This window comes from Zootoca vivipara, chromosome 7 (genome assembly GCF_965207765.1).
Source record: "Zootoca vivipara chromosome 7, rZooViv2.hap1.1, whole genome shotgun sequence".
Taxonomy (NCBI): Eukaryota; Metazoa; Chordata; class Lepidosauria; order Squamata; family Lacertidae; genus Zootoca; species Zootoca vivipara.
The window spans coordinates 70,411,373-70,428,373 of NC_142590.1; the positions used below are offsets into that span (position 1 = coordinate 70,411,373).

At 40.9% G+C, this 17,001-nt stretch overlaps 1 protein-coding gene across 1 annotated transcript in view; it reads right to left on the reverse strand.

Annotated features, from left to right (window-relative positions):
* PTPRT (protein tyrosine phosphatase receptor type T) overlaps window positions 1-17,001 on the reverse strand; it is a 582,983-nt gene that overhangs the window by 113,590 nt on the left and 452,392 nt on the right. The window contains exons 12-13 of the mRNA XM_088674576.1: window positions 13,171-13,444; window positions 8,694-8,730 (exon numbers count right to left, since the gene is read on the reverse strand). Of these exons, the coding sequence (XP_088530702.1) occupies window positions 8,694-8,730; window positions 13,171-13,444 (311 nt within the window). The remainder of the gene's footprint in view (window positions 1-8,693; window positions 8,731-13,170; window positions 13,445-17,001) is intronic.

The following is a 17,001-nucleotide window of genomic DNA, read 5'->3' on the forward strand; positions in this document are numbered from 1 at the left end:
AGTTTTGGAAATCTTAAAGATACGGGTGTCTGAATTAGCTGAGAGGTGCCTGAACTGGGTGAGAGGTAGCAAAGAAACTCTGGATAGAATGCAGACTTCGTTATCTAGTATCCCAATGACAAGTTTGGCCAATTTATAGAGCTTTAATCTCACTGTAAACAAGTGGTACAGTGACAATAAAGTATTTATTTATTTATTTTATTATTCAGCCCTTTAGCAAATTACTCTTGTGCTTTCAAGGGCTATACCACTGGTGTGTGTGTTGTGTGTAGCTCAGTATGCCCTGCTGTGTGCATAGATATGGCCATGACAACATCTATTGGGAAACAGTTTTAAGAATGCCATCAATATATTTTTTTGGATGTGCAAGTTGAAAATTGGACTGCTGATGTAATACGTCCAAACATTTCAGCAGATATCCTGAAAGGATATCTTATAGCATCACTTCAAAAGCCACTCCTGACCTTTCTGCCTGCTACTTTCCTGAGAGTGGAATAGCAGTGCCAGTGGCTTCACATTTTAATTGTCTACTAGAAAGGTATCTAGAAATGGAATAAAGGAAATGATGAGTCTTAGCGTTAGGACCTAATTCAAGGATAGTTTGGCAATACCGTGTTATCTCCATGTGGTTCTGGGTGCCATTCTAAGTGCAGCAATCCACTTAACTACTACATGTAAACATTCACATTGGATTTGAGATGGCCTAATGCAGAAAGTATTTAAAAATCTCCTGTAAACAAATCAGCCTGGCATCATACTTGTTTCGGCATGCAGGCAAAACATGACACAACAATGTTGCAACTGCCAAAATGGTTTGCATTTTTATGACATCCCCTTTCCTGAACTGATAATCACCTGTGCTCATGAGGCTGGGCGGGTTTCGGGTAGTCACCTGTGGCCTACTTATTACTGCTAAGAACAAGGAAAACGGTCCCCAGGCAGCATGCACAAGAGAGAAAAGAAAAAAGGAAAATAAAAATAAAATTGTGCCACTTAATAAAACTGCATTTTAATTCCAAGAACTTGTACTCAGAAAAAAATGAACCTTGAGAGATACGGAACCATTTATGAGCCCTCTGCCTTCATTTCAATTAGGTGGTAAAATTAATGAAAGACGCTTTGAGGACACAGGAGGTAATTGTTTCCCCCTTAGCAAGAGAATGCAATTTTCACTAATAAAGTGTCAATACTAACATATATTGTTTGGGGGAGAGGGGTGGGAAATCAGTTCATGCCACAAGAACGGCTCAAATTAAAAAAAGAACATAAAACACATGTCATTAAGGAAGCTAAAGGGGCAAAAACTGATTAAAAATCCTTTTTGAATTAAAATTCTGTAGCACAGAACTGGCAAATTGGGGTTTAATTATCAGCTGATATTAAAGGGGTTCTTGTTACACAAATGATATGCATTCAGGTTCCCAAATCTGTTAAATTATTATTTTCCTCAGCAGACCCCCCACTTCATTCTAATTGGTGGGTACCACTTTATGGATGAAAAAGGCAAAAGATACAAAGGAGATAATACCATCAGTAAATAAAAGGAAGAAGGAAAATCATTTTGGATTTAATGGGCAGACAGTGTAAGTGAATATAAAGTAGTCACAGACAAACAGACAAAAAACCAGATATTTTTAATGCAAACATGACAACGTGAATGTACATTTATGGTAATTGTGGGGGAAATAGTAAGTCCAGAAGGAAGGGCACAAAAGCAGGTGCAGGTACTCAGTCTTACCTTTCAGTTTAGCTAATAGAGAAACATGTTAATTCAGGTGTTCTAACAATGACTTCAGTAAACATGTGAGGAGTGGGGTTGATCATATGATAAATGCTCAAGATTATGCACATCATCAACAAATGTTTGGTAGCTCTCCGAGACGGAACACCAGACTAGGAGACTGAATTCATATTTATTGTATCTTTATCAGAGGCGGGCCATAATGCTCACCCTCAATTTGCCACCCCAATCACAGGCAACAGTGGAGCAGCTGTTTCAGGGTGGTTTGGGGTAGGGTAGTTACAAAATTGATGCACTGGGGCTTTGCAGATTCTGTACTCACAGGTACCAGATGCCTGATTAGGGCTTCCAGGAGGGACAAATATTGACAGCAGTGGCTACGGTTCTGCTGAACGTGGTGAAACAAACAAACCATTACAAAGAAAGAAAGAAATATTTAAAGGAAACATAGTGTTATGAGTTTGGCGGGTGGGTGGGTAGGCTGAATGCCAATACATAATTCCTGGATCCAGCAAGTGTTAAAATCCAAGGAAGGGTTTGATTTGTTGTAATAGCCAGAAATTACTCTGTGCTTTCTCCTGTATTGTTATCTTGTGAACTGCCCTCAGATCTTCAGGTGAAGGGTGGTATATCAATAAATAATAATAATAATAATAATAATAATAATAATAATAATAATAATAATAATTGCCATTCCTCTAAATTTGTGTTGTTAACATAACAATGGAATTGGTTCTGTACCAGAGGGCAAATGGGGTGACCCCTCTCCCTCAACTCAATGGTAGTTAGTTAAATGAAGGAGAGAGTTGAATTGTGTGTGTATGCTAGGTGATAGAGCAGATGGCCCTCCAGATGTTTTGGCCTACAACTCCCATGATCCCTAGCTAACAAGACCAGTGGCCGGGGAAGATGGGAATTGTAGTCCAAAACATCTGGAGGGCCGAAGATTGGGGATGCCTGAGCTAGAGGAAGAAGCTAAATCCTGTGAGGTAGAGACATGCCTGATTTATGCTTGTATCCAAGGCCAAGAGAAGAAAGACCCTCCATCATAGGCTCAGGTTGTATACAGTTTATTTGTAAATAAACCATATATCCAAAGGGTAAAGGTAAACGTAAGGTAAAGGATCCCTGGACGGTTAAGTCCAGTCGAATTTGACTATGGGTTGCAGCGCTCACCTCCGCTTTCAGGCCGAGGGAGCTGGTGTTTTTCCGCAGACAGCTTTCCAGGTCATGTGGCCAGCATGACTGTGCCACTTCTGGTGCACGGAACACCGTGACATGTGCCAGAGTGCACGGAAATGCCATTTACCTTCCCGCTGCAGTGGTACCTATTTATCTACTCGCACTGGTATGCTTTTGAACTGCTAGGTTCAAAAAGACAGCACACCCTGGTGTGCTGAAATGCACCTGCTCCCCAACTTCACAAATTGTTAGGAAGTTTTCCTTTAGGTCAACATTCCACCCCAAATTTCACAATTGGGGAAACCCAGCCAGATGGGCGGGGTATTAATAATAAATTATTGTTATTACAATTGGTAAGGTGAAATCAGCTTGGTCCTAGTTCTTTTGTTCTTTTAAATTGTCACGGAGATTCATATTGTAGAGTTTCATGCAGGATGCCACTGGCATGATATGTGCAGGGTGGGTGTCATGCACCATTTTCAATTCATGTATTATTTGGGCAAGGAGAAAGAGGATTAGAGCTTCTGGCACTCACAAAACAGGAGAGACAGAGATCTTCCCTTATGCAGGGATGGGAGGGTGAGCAGCCATGCAAAGGGAATGACTGAGGAAAATATATTGGTTAAACCAGGCATCCCCAAACTTCGGCCCTCCAGATGTTCTGGACTACAATTCCCATCTTCCCCGACCACTGGTCCTGTTAGCTAGGGATCATGGGAGTTGTAGGCAAAAACATCTGGAGGGCCGCAGTTTGGGGATGCCTGCTTTAAGCTGTTTGGGATCAAGCTGTTTTGTGGTTTTCCAAGGGGAAGGTAATGGCTAAAGGAACAAGATGCCATTCCAGACTGTCTCCAGGTCAAGACACAAACACCACACACAGAGAGCATGTGGTCTGACCACAGCAGAGCCTAGGATAAAAAAAAAATAACTCTAAGGGACACGATGCATGCACATGAAGGGAGAACTAGTGATGAACAGAATTGTGCCCTTTTAGGGAACAATATTTCGTTCCTTTCTTAAAGAACCCAACTACTATGTAAATCTTTCCTGTATAATGCCATAGAGAACCATGCCCTTTTCCTGAAGGATTTAGGATTATATGCTGGTCTATCACCGTAATAAAGATTTGATTTGATTGAGGAGTAGGAATAATAGAAGCTTTCAGAATGGTTTTAGAACTCTTGCCTAAATTAGCCCCTGTACCATTACAACCAACTATTGCCTGGATGGCGAGTTCAGTTCATTAATGATAATAATAATAATAATTTATAATTTATTATTACTTATACACCACCCATCTGACTGGGTTACCTCCCATTAGGTTTGCATCTCCAGTTACATGGAAGCACTCTTGGGATTATATAATACAAATATTATAATAATACTTATATTAGAAGAAGACAATGTCCAGTAGCCATTGATAACAGAGAACTGCTCATGCTTATATTCCATTTTAAACCACCACTATTATTATTATTATTATTATTATTATTATTATTATTATTAATCAGCAGCAGCAAAATCTACATTTTCTTCTAGTCAGACACAAACAGTAGGGAAACTCTCCCCTTATCAGATGCAATTGCATTAAAGAAAAAGGTTTTTAGATGGCATACATGTATCCTTTCTTGAATAAGAGTTTACCCCTCTTTTTATATTAAAAATGAGAAGAGGATATGTGTGATGGCAGAGCAGAAGCGATTGGCAGGAAGAGAAGGTCCAGGTCTCTAAGTGTCATGGGAAGCTTCTACAGAAAACGGCAATGGCATCCTGTCACCATGCTTTCCCTATTCATGTGAGTAACTCTGATGCTTGCATGCGTCCACTACAAAGGGAATAATGCTTTTCACTTCTTTTCAAAATTAATTGAAACCAGCCTATCTATTTTATTTTATTTTATTTATCTTAACCAGTAAAACTTGTTTACCATCCCTCCCCACATCTACCTTCCAGCTTTCACATCCCGTTGCAAAATTAACAAGCAATTTTCAGTTACAGGTAGGTTTTCAGCAGATTTCCAGCAGAGCTTGCTTTGAAAAAGGACATTTTAAGTTTTCTGTCTGAGCTATTTTAGAAAAGTAGCTGCCAATGGCAATTTGGAAGAAGGTTCATTAAGTATCTTTTCTGCTCCATATATTTTTGCCCATGTCCAAATTATCCTTCCACCAAATCCTCTTTGCTATCAGACAGTAAAGAGAGTGGAAGCAGTCCATAATAATCCAAACATATGTGAGAGCTTATTTTATCTTGAACCAGCCTGTTCATGGTGATCAGGAGGAGAAAACAACTGCATGTTCATTCTTAGCCATTTATGGTAATGCATTGACTATACATCATATACAGAAATATATATTGTGGCACTCTTACCACAACATCATATTAGGGCTTTACTGGTGGCACACGTTCATTCAGGTTCATGGCAAATACAGATCACCATGAGCCAGGGTATTTGCTGTCTTACTTTACAGAGGACAGCTCCCTCTTTGAAGAAGTCCTCTATTTAAACAGCTCTCTAGTTAAACTCTGGCTTAAAGATCTAGAACCCTGAGGTCTTCTTTGCATCTCTTCTCTCTGTCCCTCCCTCCAGCAGCAAGAGAATTGGCCTTTTCAGCCATGGGAATGCTCTCCCCAGGGAGTCTTGCTTGGTGCTAACAGCTTTTTAGTATCAGACAAAGGTGTTAATTTTTCTTCCAGGCATTGAGTGTTAATCTTCTGTACCAGCTAATGGATCCCCCCCCCCCAAAAAAAACCCTTGGCCTTTCTTTGGTGATGAAGCCTGTGTTGGAAGGATGGAGGTATTTGCTTTTATGGCCTGTTTGCCTAAAGTGTGTTCAATTGTTTTTTTGTTGTTGCTGCTGTTTTTGCCCTGTGTAATGAGATTTTGTCTTTCTACATCAAGACTTCTTGTGGTAAGCAACCACTAAAACAAACATGTAATTATTAAATTTGCAACTATGCCATTGCATTTGTTAACTATTGCATGTGCTAATTCAGGCCAATTTTATGCAAATCTTTGTCCTCTTTGTTGGTAACAGACTGTCTCTTTTTGGGCGATGCTTAACTACTCATTGTGCCATGCACTCAATGAAACTGAGAGTAAAGACAGGCACACCAGCCTACACTGGACATCATATACGAACATGGTAAGAAATGGTCTCAGGATTGCTAAATCCAGTAGGGAGGGGGGGGGAGGAAGCCTAGTTAAAAAGAATTAACATTATAATTTCAATGGCATTATTGTATCTCACAGTGCTTGTTAAAGTTTTAATGCAAGGGCATGAGAAAATAAATTATCTGGAACACATATTGTTTTCCTTGTTATTGCTACTGCACACATAGGAGTAAAGGTAATGCATTGACAAAGAACTTCTACGGAGGAAAACAACAAGGAGAAAGTGTGAGCAATGTACTAAAACAAATCCACAAGACAACAGCATGCAAGGGAGAAGAAGGAAACACACTCCGTTTGCTATAGAGGGATGACATAACCCATTTGCTGCATCACATCTTAACAGGTTTATGATCTCAGCACCTCTACCAGGTTCTGTGGCATTTCCTAAACGCAACAAAACTGCTATGGGCTGCTATTAGAGACTAGCAAGCTCTACAAAGCTCTCCTCTATTTTGGCACAGAAATGATGCAACCTCTTTAAAAGATTGCAAGGCAAAATGCCCACTCTCATCCCCGTCATTCCTATCCATCCTCAAAAGTCATTCCCATCCTGCAAATCATCCTTCACATTCTTTCCAAATTCCTGTACTCTTCCTGACATGATGATTAGCAGCAGGTCAAAGAAAAAAGCTTGGTGGCTGACAGAACGCAGACCTCTCAGCCATCAGGTTTGTTTCCAGATGCGGGGAGGGGGGGATCTCCCCTCTCCCATCTCCATGGGAGCTCTCACTAGTGCTTGGGAGGGAAGGAAAGTGAGGGTGTGTTGAAAGGACTGGTGGGGAAAAACTTTCGGGTCATAAAGGCAGGTTGTGGGGCAGCTGTGAATTCCTGCCTGGCTCCAATTTCAATATGAGCCAGGCAGGAATTTCCCTTCTCCTTTTGAGATGGATATTATGGGTGCTCAGATCTGGCTTTCCAATCCTGGGCTTTGGAAAACTAGATTTTCCCATATGATTTTGGTAGCAGATCATAGATGGGTACTGAGATGAGATCTTTCTCAGTTTTTGCTTCAGGGTTTTTAACTGACGTGTGTGCGGTGTGTGTGTGTGTGTGTGTGTGTGTGTGTGTGTGTGTACACATGTGTGCTAGGTGCACTTACATTCACATGTAAGCAAGAAATTATCCAAGAGTTCACCTTGTTTTGATAAATTATTGTTATTATTAATCGATATGAGAAAAAATACCTTTTTTTGTCAGAAAAGGGATGACCCAGACACACAATTTAATTGTTCATATGAGCAAGTCATTTTCTGGTTAAGCCTACATTGGCAACGAACAAGGCACACAACAGAAACCAAAGTTAAGAGTAGACAAGGGCATTTCCAGTTTTCATATACTCCATGCCCATCATATGGCCACCTTCTTATTCCTTGATGGTTTATTGTACATTGAGATTTCCATCCTGGGCTTGTCCTCGACTAATTTGATAAGGCATGGAAGTACCCAAACAATAGGCTAACATTTCACATGTGACTACAAGAAATGAGGCAGAAGAAAGGATACAAGTTTTAAAAAATGTGCAAGAGCCCACTGTCAATTACACTGAGATAAACTGGGTTATATGATCATTATGCTCTTCTGCATGATATCAGTGCAAAGTTTGGGCACAATTTTGACCACACAAAGCTATTTACCAGGCAGTCTTTTTAACCACAATTCCCCTCCTCATTTCTACAATTGTGTTCAAGGGCATGTTTATTGAGAATGTAGAATTGGCTGAGAGATATTCTTTTTCTTTTCATTTCATTTCTTTACATTTTGTTACAAAAAAATTGCTTTATTGACACCTTTGCTAGCAAAGCTACCTCCAGGGTGATTCTCTTCCATTCTCAGGAGGTTCATATGAACTACTATAATTGAAAAAACATATTAGGACACATATAATGCTTTCCCACAGGAGCCACAACCTTGTCATTTAGACTGAGAGGTGACAAATGTATTATTTTAACAAAGCACTACCATTTCACTTGGCTCAAGCTAGACACTGGTAGGTGGCCAGAGGTTTGATTCCATGTCTCCTATTAGTTTTAATCTGAAGTCTTTCTTGTCAAGGTCACTGGAGATAAACCAGGAACAACTGCCAACCAGTATAAAGACAAGACTGACTTTTCAGAAACTGTTAAATCCATCCCCATTGGGAATTAATACATGCGGTTATCTTTGAACTGTTTGCAAGTTTGAATAACCCATCCACACTCCCCATCCATAATGAAGACCAAGATGCTAGATATTCTCGCAAGAGTAATAAGAACTGTAGTAACGAAGCTACATAAAACAAAAGGGAAATGTTGGGAAGTTAAAACAACCACCACGGTCTGTCTGGTATGAACAAACAAAAGCAGGTCTTCCCCAAATCCCAAAAAACATATTTGATAACTCTCTTTTTCTGAATGAACCACATATAGTTTAAGGGACAAAAAAGCCACTTTTGATAAGAGAAGCGAGTTACTCCATTACAACAGAACTACAAAATGTCCTATGGCATCTTAAAGATTACCTGGTGGCTGTATTTTCTATCACAACAGAACTGGTTTCCACATGAGCATTATGCTTAGAACTAGAAGTTTTGTTTTTTTCTTAAAAAGGTCTTCAACATACCTTTTGTTGCCAGCCGGACACAGTTGATTTTGGTCTCCTGAAAATGACAGAATATGGAAAAGCATCAGGTATGTATGCTTCTTTGTGTAAGAACAATTTAAGAAGCAGCACTCTGAGCCACAGTGGGCAACACAGTCTTTGTGAACTATCCGTTGGAATGTGTAGCATAATAAATGCAAAACTGTTGTGCAAAATTCAGACGCTGTGCATCTCTTGCAAGGGTACGACACATCTTCATCAATGGGATTCAAACAACAACATTTCATACCTGGGGCGGGGATGATAATGCCCACTAATACTGCAATAGCATCCATAGCTATTGCAGTTGCCTTGTGGAATATGGCTTTATGAGTATCACATCAATTGATGGGTGCCTGTTCAGATAGAAACTATTCTGAAAAAGATGTTACTGAATAACTCATACAGTATTTATCTGAAAAGTACGGATAAGCACTTAACTGATTCACATAAAGAGCCAAAACACTCCATTAAAACTTTCACTAACAGACACTTGAAAGCAATAATATCTTATAAGCCTAGAAGATGTCTACCAGATACTAGAAAAAAAATATGTCTCCCCTTAGGTACCTTTTTTCTTAAATGATTTATATATCAGCATGAGCTGCTTCTCAATCAGGAACTTAACATTCCTTTTCTGCACTCATCCAAAAGACTCTATGTAATAATGTACAACAGAAATATCTGCTGGTTATGTTTTATTGTACCATTTACAAAAGTAGTAAAGCAAGTGCCCTCTTTTAAAAATAATGAGTTGTATCCGTTGCTGTCATTCCATTGCACAACGGACTCACACTTGCACAATGGAACTTATCCTTGCAGCGACTGCCCTCAAAATCTCATTTAGTGGGTTGGTAGGCTCTGCAAAGCAGATTTTTGAGGCACCGAAGTAGAGATGGGGAAGGGGAAGTCCCACTGCATGAGTGGACCTCCACATGGGCAGCACTGGATGCAACTCATTGATAATGTATTGTTAAAGGTAGCCACGTCCCCTGCAAACACACACATACATAAAATCAGTAATATTTTACATGATTTGTTGTTGTTTAGTCATGTCCGACTCTTCGTGACCCCATGGACCAGAGCACACCAGGCACTCCTGTCTTCCACTGCCTCCCACAGTTTGGTCAAACTCATATTAGTAGCTTCAAGAACTCTGTCCAACCATCTCATCCTCTGTCGTCCCCTTCTCCTAGTGCCCTCAATCTTTCCCAACATCAGGCTCTTTTCCAGGGAGTCTTCTCTTCTCATGAGGTGGCCAAAGTATTGGAGCCTCAGCTTCAGGATCTGTCCTTCCAGTGAATTAGGTATTAATATTATTAGAAAGGGTGGTCCACAACATAAAATCACAATATACAAAGCACAAAATAGACCCTGATGTTGGGAAAGATGGAGGGCACAAGGAGAAGGGGATGACAGAGGACGAGATGTTTGGACAGTGTTCTCGAAGCTATGAACATGAGTCTGACCAAACTGCAGGAGGCAGCGGAAGACAGAAGTGCTTGGCGTGCTCTGGTCCATGGGGTCACGAAGAGTCAGACAAAACTAAACGACTAAACAACAATTCACTGTAAATATGTGCTACTGCCAGGCTTCAGAATCTCTTCCCCCCCTTTCTCTCTACATTATTTATTGACACAGATCACACCCATACTGCCCATGAACATGTGTGCAACATAGCAAGCCTTTGTGGTTCTGAAAAGTTACTTTGTCAGGCAGTAATAGGCTACAGGCTTTCCTTTCCACTTACGTTTTTACACTGTCATGTACAAGTCTCTGGTGTAATGAATACTGCATAAATTACTGTAGGAAACAGGGCCCCATTAATATGGATACGTTTTGTGCACATTTTGCAAGCATCAGCATGGCATTGCAGTATGAAATTTCTACATCACCATATCTGAGCAGTAATTTCAAAAGACTAAAATATTGTTCAGTTTCAATAACACCCCCTTATGGCAAATATGTTCTCTATGGGCTGGATTAGATAAAAAGATTCCTCTATATCTCATGGCATGGATGTTGATGATTTCTTCCCCCTAAAGCACTACTTGTGCAAGCTTTGAGAATATTTTAGACCTCTACATCAGCAACTGAAAATCTTCCCACTAATTTATCAGCCTTAGAACTGTGGAATAATGACTAGCCCTCTAACAGAAAAGCCCTCAAGAAAGGCCTTTTCTGGCCAAAACCACACTGGGCATTAAGGAAAAGTGTAATACTCTTTAACATCTGGAGATAGGTTTTCTATTTTTTGTTGGAGTGTGTGTGTGTGTGTGTGTGTGTGTGTGTGTGTGTGTGTGTGTGAGAGAGAGAGAGAGAGAGAGAGAGAGAGAGAGAGAGAGAGAGAGATATTCCAACAGGCAACTAAGAATCAGCAAAATATGGCTGTTGAGTAGTGGAATATTTGATAAAACATCCTGGAAGAACACTTTCTGTGTTCAGAGCTCTGGACCCTTCTTTCTATTATCATAAGCCCTCACAAACTTAGGCCATGTTCAGAGAAAATTGGAACTTGTTGTCTATCACTGCATTGGTTATATTGGCTACTCTTGCCCCACACTATCTCTGGTCATCACAGGCACTAACTACAGGTGTGGTGAACCTTTTTAGACCAGGCTTTCAAAAGCATGAAACGTTTTAACAATACATAAATAAATAAATAAGAAGAATCCACCAATTCCAAATTTGGCAACTCCACAAACTATAATTTAGTCATGTTTTATTCTACAGGTGTCCAATGGGAAATGAAAAAGGTGTACAAACATAGGGGGGATACATTTTTGTTTTATTCTAAACCTTTACTAAAATTTTATTTAAAATAATTTAACTGAGCAGTTTAAACAGCTACTGGATTAAAAGCAATAAAAGTAGTGTAAGATTTTTGCACTGTTACGTCATTCAGTAGCAAAGGGAGCTCAGTTCCAAGTTCTCATTATCTCTGTTACCATTAGCTGTGAGGGCTGCACTGAAAAACAGCACAATTAATAGCCAGTTATATAACAAATGTGGTAAACTGCAGCTGATTTAGATCACAGGTTTTCTCGCCTTTTGTTATGCAACACTATATTTGTGTGTATGTGCATATATTTGGGTGTAGGGTAAGACAGACGCTCATTTGAGTTCTTCTTGCGGGCTGTCACAAGGGAGCTGGGCTATCTGGTGTTTCTCCCAGAAGCTAATCTAAATAGAACATTTGTGAAACAGAATATTCTTTGGCTTTGTTATACAAAGCACCTGTTTTCTGAATGGTGTGAATTTTGCTCCTTGGGCTTGCCAAAAGCCAGATGCTTAACTGAAATGAGTCAGAGTTTGATAAAAAGGAAAACAACAAAACAAAATTCTAAGCCAAGTTTCTTACTTGTCAGAGAGGGAGAAATGCAATCAGCTTCTTTTACCAAAACAAGTCAATTGTCCCAAATTAATTTCCCACACAGATCCACCCCACCCTCACAAATACAGTGGTACCTCAGTTTACAAACACAATTGGTTCCGGAAGTCTGTACTTAACCTGAAGCGTACTTAACCTGAAGCAAACTTTCCCATTGAAAGTAACGGAAAGTAGATTAATCCGTTCCAGACAGATCCGTGGAGTACTTAAACTGAAAATACTCAAACCGAGGCGTACTTAAACCCGAGGTATGACTGTATACTGAACACAAACAATGCTGCTTGGTGAAACCATGTTAACTTTCTACATTTGTTGCTCCACTTCTTGTTTGAAGCTGAACTGCATATTACATAACTGCTCTAAACAAATCCAAAAGGCTGGGGTACACACTGGCAAATGGACTATCCTGGCAGATATAGATGCAGAAGATTACATCATATTAAAAGTGCAGGCATTAATTATTTTCAAACAGTTTCCCTTGAAGCAGGAGGTTTGAACTGCAGCCTCACGGCTATGATTCAGTGTGGGATGCCGGACTGTGTAAGTCGTCACTCCTTCTCTCTTGTTGCATGGCCTAAATCAATTGTCATCAGATTTTTTAGGCTTATGCAAGCTTTTCTTAACTTCGTATAAGAACCAATGACAATTGGAATATATGGCAACGGGGGAGCCAGGAAAGTGTCAGAGGATAAACACAAGGCGATTAAACAACATGGTCATATTCCCATCATACATCTAAAGCACACTGAAATCACATGGCTTCCCACAAAGGATCCTGGGAACTGTAGTTTATTAAGGTACTTGGAATTACAGCTCTGTCAGGGATAAACTACAGTTCCCAGAATACTTTGAGGGAAGCCATACACTTCCTATGTATGGTGCAAATATGACTGCAGCCTTGTGGCACCTTAAAGACTAATAGTGTTATAAGATTTTAATCTGATATGTTATTTTAGAAATCCAGAGCGTTTATTCTTAACAAAATGTTGGATGGAACTGAGTTCATCCCAGCCAGGCCAGAGATGACAATTACAAGGGTGGCTGAAGCCAGAAAGTTAAAGCACTTACCCCATTTGCTTTACTGAGTGCCTGAAAATAAATGCTGTAGCTTTTCAGTGGCGAAAGCGGAGCATTCCAGTAGCCGTTATAAGTTTTGTTGTCTCCCACCGTGAAGGGCTGTGTGACAGGAAGGTTGACTGGTTTCAACTCGGCCGCAAAGTAATGTGGAGAGTCGAGATTTGAAGCATTTTTGTAGCTCACTGGAACAGAGAAACACTCAATGATGTCGGCAGCTCTTCGTGACTTCTGTGGCCTCTCTTCCTTCACAACAAGCTGATAAACACTGAAAGATAGAGAAAGCACCATTAAACAAGTTGAGTATGAACTGGCCATGTGAGTAAGCAAAGCAAAATGCTTCACACAAAAAAGACTCTGTTCAAGTAAATTCCCAAGAATTCCCAATCCAGTAAATAATTTTTTTTAAGTACATGAAATTAAAATGTTAATCTAAATAATAATCAAATATCTGCATATATAAAAATCTCAAATCAGATGGAAGTTTCCCCCTATACTTGTGTAAGTCTAACAGGGTGGAGGCAACAGCACATTCCTAGTTTTCCTGAAGCACCAGAAGCATGGCTGAAGTTATATGGATGAAACGTCAAAATGAAAGGCAAAGGAGAATTTTTTTTTGTTTAAACCAGCATCTGTACCCCAGGTCCATGGGGGTGAATCACAACAGAAGTGTGGATTGTCGAGTCTGATGTGCTAAAATGTCACAGTCACGATCTGATGTGATGTGATGTCATAGTCTGGAAACATGGTGCACTCACTTGAAAGTCTAGGGCGAGTTCTGCCAAGGCCCAATAATGAATGCTGAATGATGTAATTGGACGGTATTTCTAATCTCAAAAGAAGCACTAGTAAACTGATCAATTTACGATCAAACTACTACTCATGAAGTGCAAACCCCACAGTGATAATCATTTATTTAGGTGAAGGATTTCTACCCTGCTCTGTAACAAAAAATGCTCACATAATGGCTTACAAAAGATCAGTAGTAAAACATGTTATGAGTGATAGCTCCAGCAGTAAGCCAGAGGCAAGTTGCCAGTGCAGACAAGCCAGTAGCTATAAAAAAATAACTCAAATTAACTTTTATTAACTATAGCATGTTGCCAGCAAATAGCGTAATTATTCAATAACACAACTATAAAAAGGTAAGCAGTCATGTCAAGTTTCAAAAGACCACCCATCAGTTTTAGAGCAATTTCACATCAAAGCACACTTGCATGTCTGTTACAGTACTTTGCTTCGTCAGATGTGAGTGTTATTAATACATCAGAGAATGCAAAAAGATAATGTGATTGTATATTTGGGCCAATACATATTTTACAGCAGCATTGCAGAAAGACATAGCACACACACCACCACCACCAACAACAACAACAACAACTTGCACAATATTCTGTTATATTTATGGAAGCAGCTTTTACATTGTGTAAAAGTTCAACTATACCAGGCATCCCCAAACTGCGGCCCTCCAGATGTTTTGGCCTACAACTCCCATGATCCCTAGCTAAGAGGACCAGTGGTCAGGGATGGTGGGAATTGTAGTCCAAAACATCTGGAGGGCCGAAGTTTGGGGGTGCCTGAACTATACTATGGAAATTAAGTTTCCACAGAAACGACAGAAAAGCAGAATGAAGTGCCATGTGCATGTAGCCACAGAGCGTCTTGTTCTCTCTGTCATTCCTACAGCTCTCAGGCTTGGCAGCAGAGGCAGACATACTTGAGTCTTAACACTAGTCGCCCATTTGACAAAGAGAAAGGTATCACTGCAAGTCACTTCTCTTCTCATCAGAGTATTCATATATGCTGCCCTCAGCTGTCTATATGAGGCTGGCTCTTTGTCTCGTTAGACAGGAAAGATCGATGGAAGGCCTGGGAACAGCCAGCAGCCCATCATTCTAGCTGCTTTCAGAAACTGGTGTGGCAGGAAGATGGGTCCAAAACATTTCAAGTAATGTCTCGCCAACGTAGGGAACAATGGAATGGCAGCTAAGGCAAGAAAAAGAATCCAAACATTTAACTCACTGACTCCTTTTTATGATTCTGTGACATACTCTTCTAAAAACAATTTGTGTTTTTTTAAGGCAAGCTAAAATAATAATAAAAACGGTGGTGAGAAAATGCAAGAGACCTGCTGAATAGCCCATTCTGTTCTTACAGTGGCTAGCTAAATGCCTTTTGGAAGCCCATCAACAAAGTCATGAGCAAAATCGTCCTCTCCTACTTGTGATTCCCAGCAACTAGTAATCGAAGGCATGCTGACTCTGTTAATGGAGGTAACAGTTGTGTGTCGAGACCCCGTAACCACCCCCTCAATGAAGAATTAAACACCAGGACACAGATATTAGGTTCATGTTATTGGGCAAATTTTGGCCACAACTATTGATTATAGAATGTGAGTGGCATTGGCTTAGGCATTGAATGGACCCAACTATATCTGACTCCTGCCCATTGTGCAGGGAGTCTGGTAAGGGTAAACCACCAGGAGGGGGAGCCCCATTGATGCAAATCAACTTGAGCTCCCCCAGGTGTTCCCAACAGGGTCACGTCATGGCCCTAGCCCCACCCCGGGCTTCAGACAAGATCCACACCCCCGGATTCCTTTAACGGAATGCCCTTAAGCTTGGAGGGGCAGGTGATGAGCACACCTCCCCTCCCCCATCATAAGGTCAAACAATGCCTAACCACCACAAGAGCCTACAGGCTCGCCGCCCAATACCCTCACACCTGTAACCAATGCCTCAAGCCCTCTGCAATATCGGCCAACCAGATATCATTTCCCCAACCAGAAAGGTGTACGCCATCATCACGAAATAGGACCATCTTGCTGAAAATTATAGTGGGGTGCACGATCACCCAGCCACCCAGAATGTGCACCTTCTGTGCCACTGAACGATTCAAGCGTTTTCGAGTATGATCTGTTGCAGCTGGGCAATCACTGCCATGCGAAACACGTCTCTCCAGGAGCGTCGACCAAAAGAGAGTCATTTTTTTGGGAAGTTCAGAGCCAGGTTGTCCAAGTCCTTTTTGATATTTAAGAGCAAGTCCAAGCCTTTCCGAAGAGTCCAAGCCTTTCCAAAGAGGCAAATCATTTTTGCCCAGTTGCAAAACCAAAGCATTGGGGGGGGGGGCTGCACAAAAAGCAACCCAAAAGAAAGCTCTCTGGCTTGTGCTACCTTTTAAAGGGTCCTGGCCACGCCCCCCCCCCCCAGCCAGAGGATTGGGCAGCTGGTTGCTAATGCAGTGGGGATACCCGGGCAACAGGGACTCCGCCCCCACCAGCGGTGGAGAGTGGGTGACCACATGGTCCACCGCAACTCCTCCCCACTGTGAAGTGGAGTGGACTAACCAAGATAGCTGAATTTGCCCATTGCCTCCCTAGGTTTCTTCATGTCATTCTATACTCTGGTTTAATGTGATGCTCAGACACAACCTGTTTTTAACAGGTCCTAATTACCAAGGAGTCAATTTCCGTGCGCTGCTCTGGTTCACCATAAGTGACTTTGTCATGCTGGCCACATGACCTGGAAGCTATACGCCGGCTCCCAGTCACGACTGGACCTAATGGTCAGGGGTCCCTTTACCTTTAATTACCAAGGAGTCAAGTACAATTACTCCAAAAACATTCCCTGCTAATGTGCATATCCTTGCCACTCTGAAACAGGCCAATCATACAGTACAAACAACAATTCCAATTAAATAATGTTTTACAAAATGAGTCTTGGCTTCCCACTTGTAAGGAATACTCCAACATTATAATCCTTCAAACTGGACAAATTACTTTGGCTCTGAAAGTTAAGCAGCCTGCAGGGCAAACTTATGAAACTG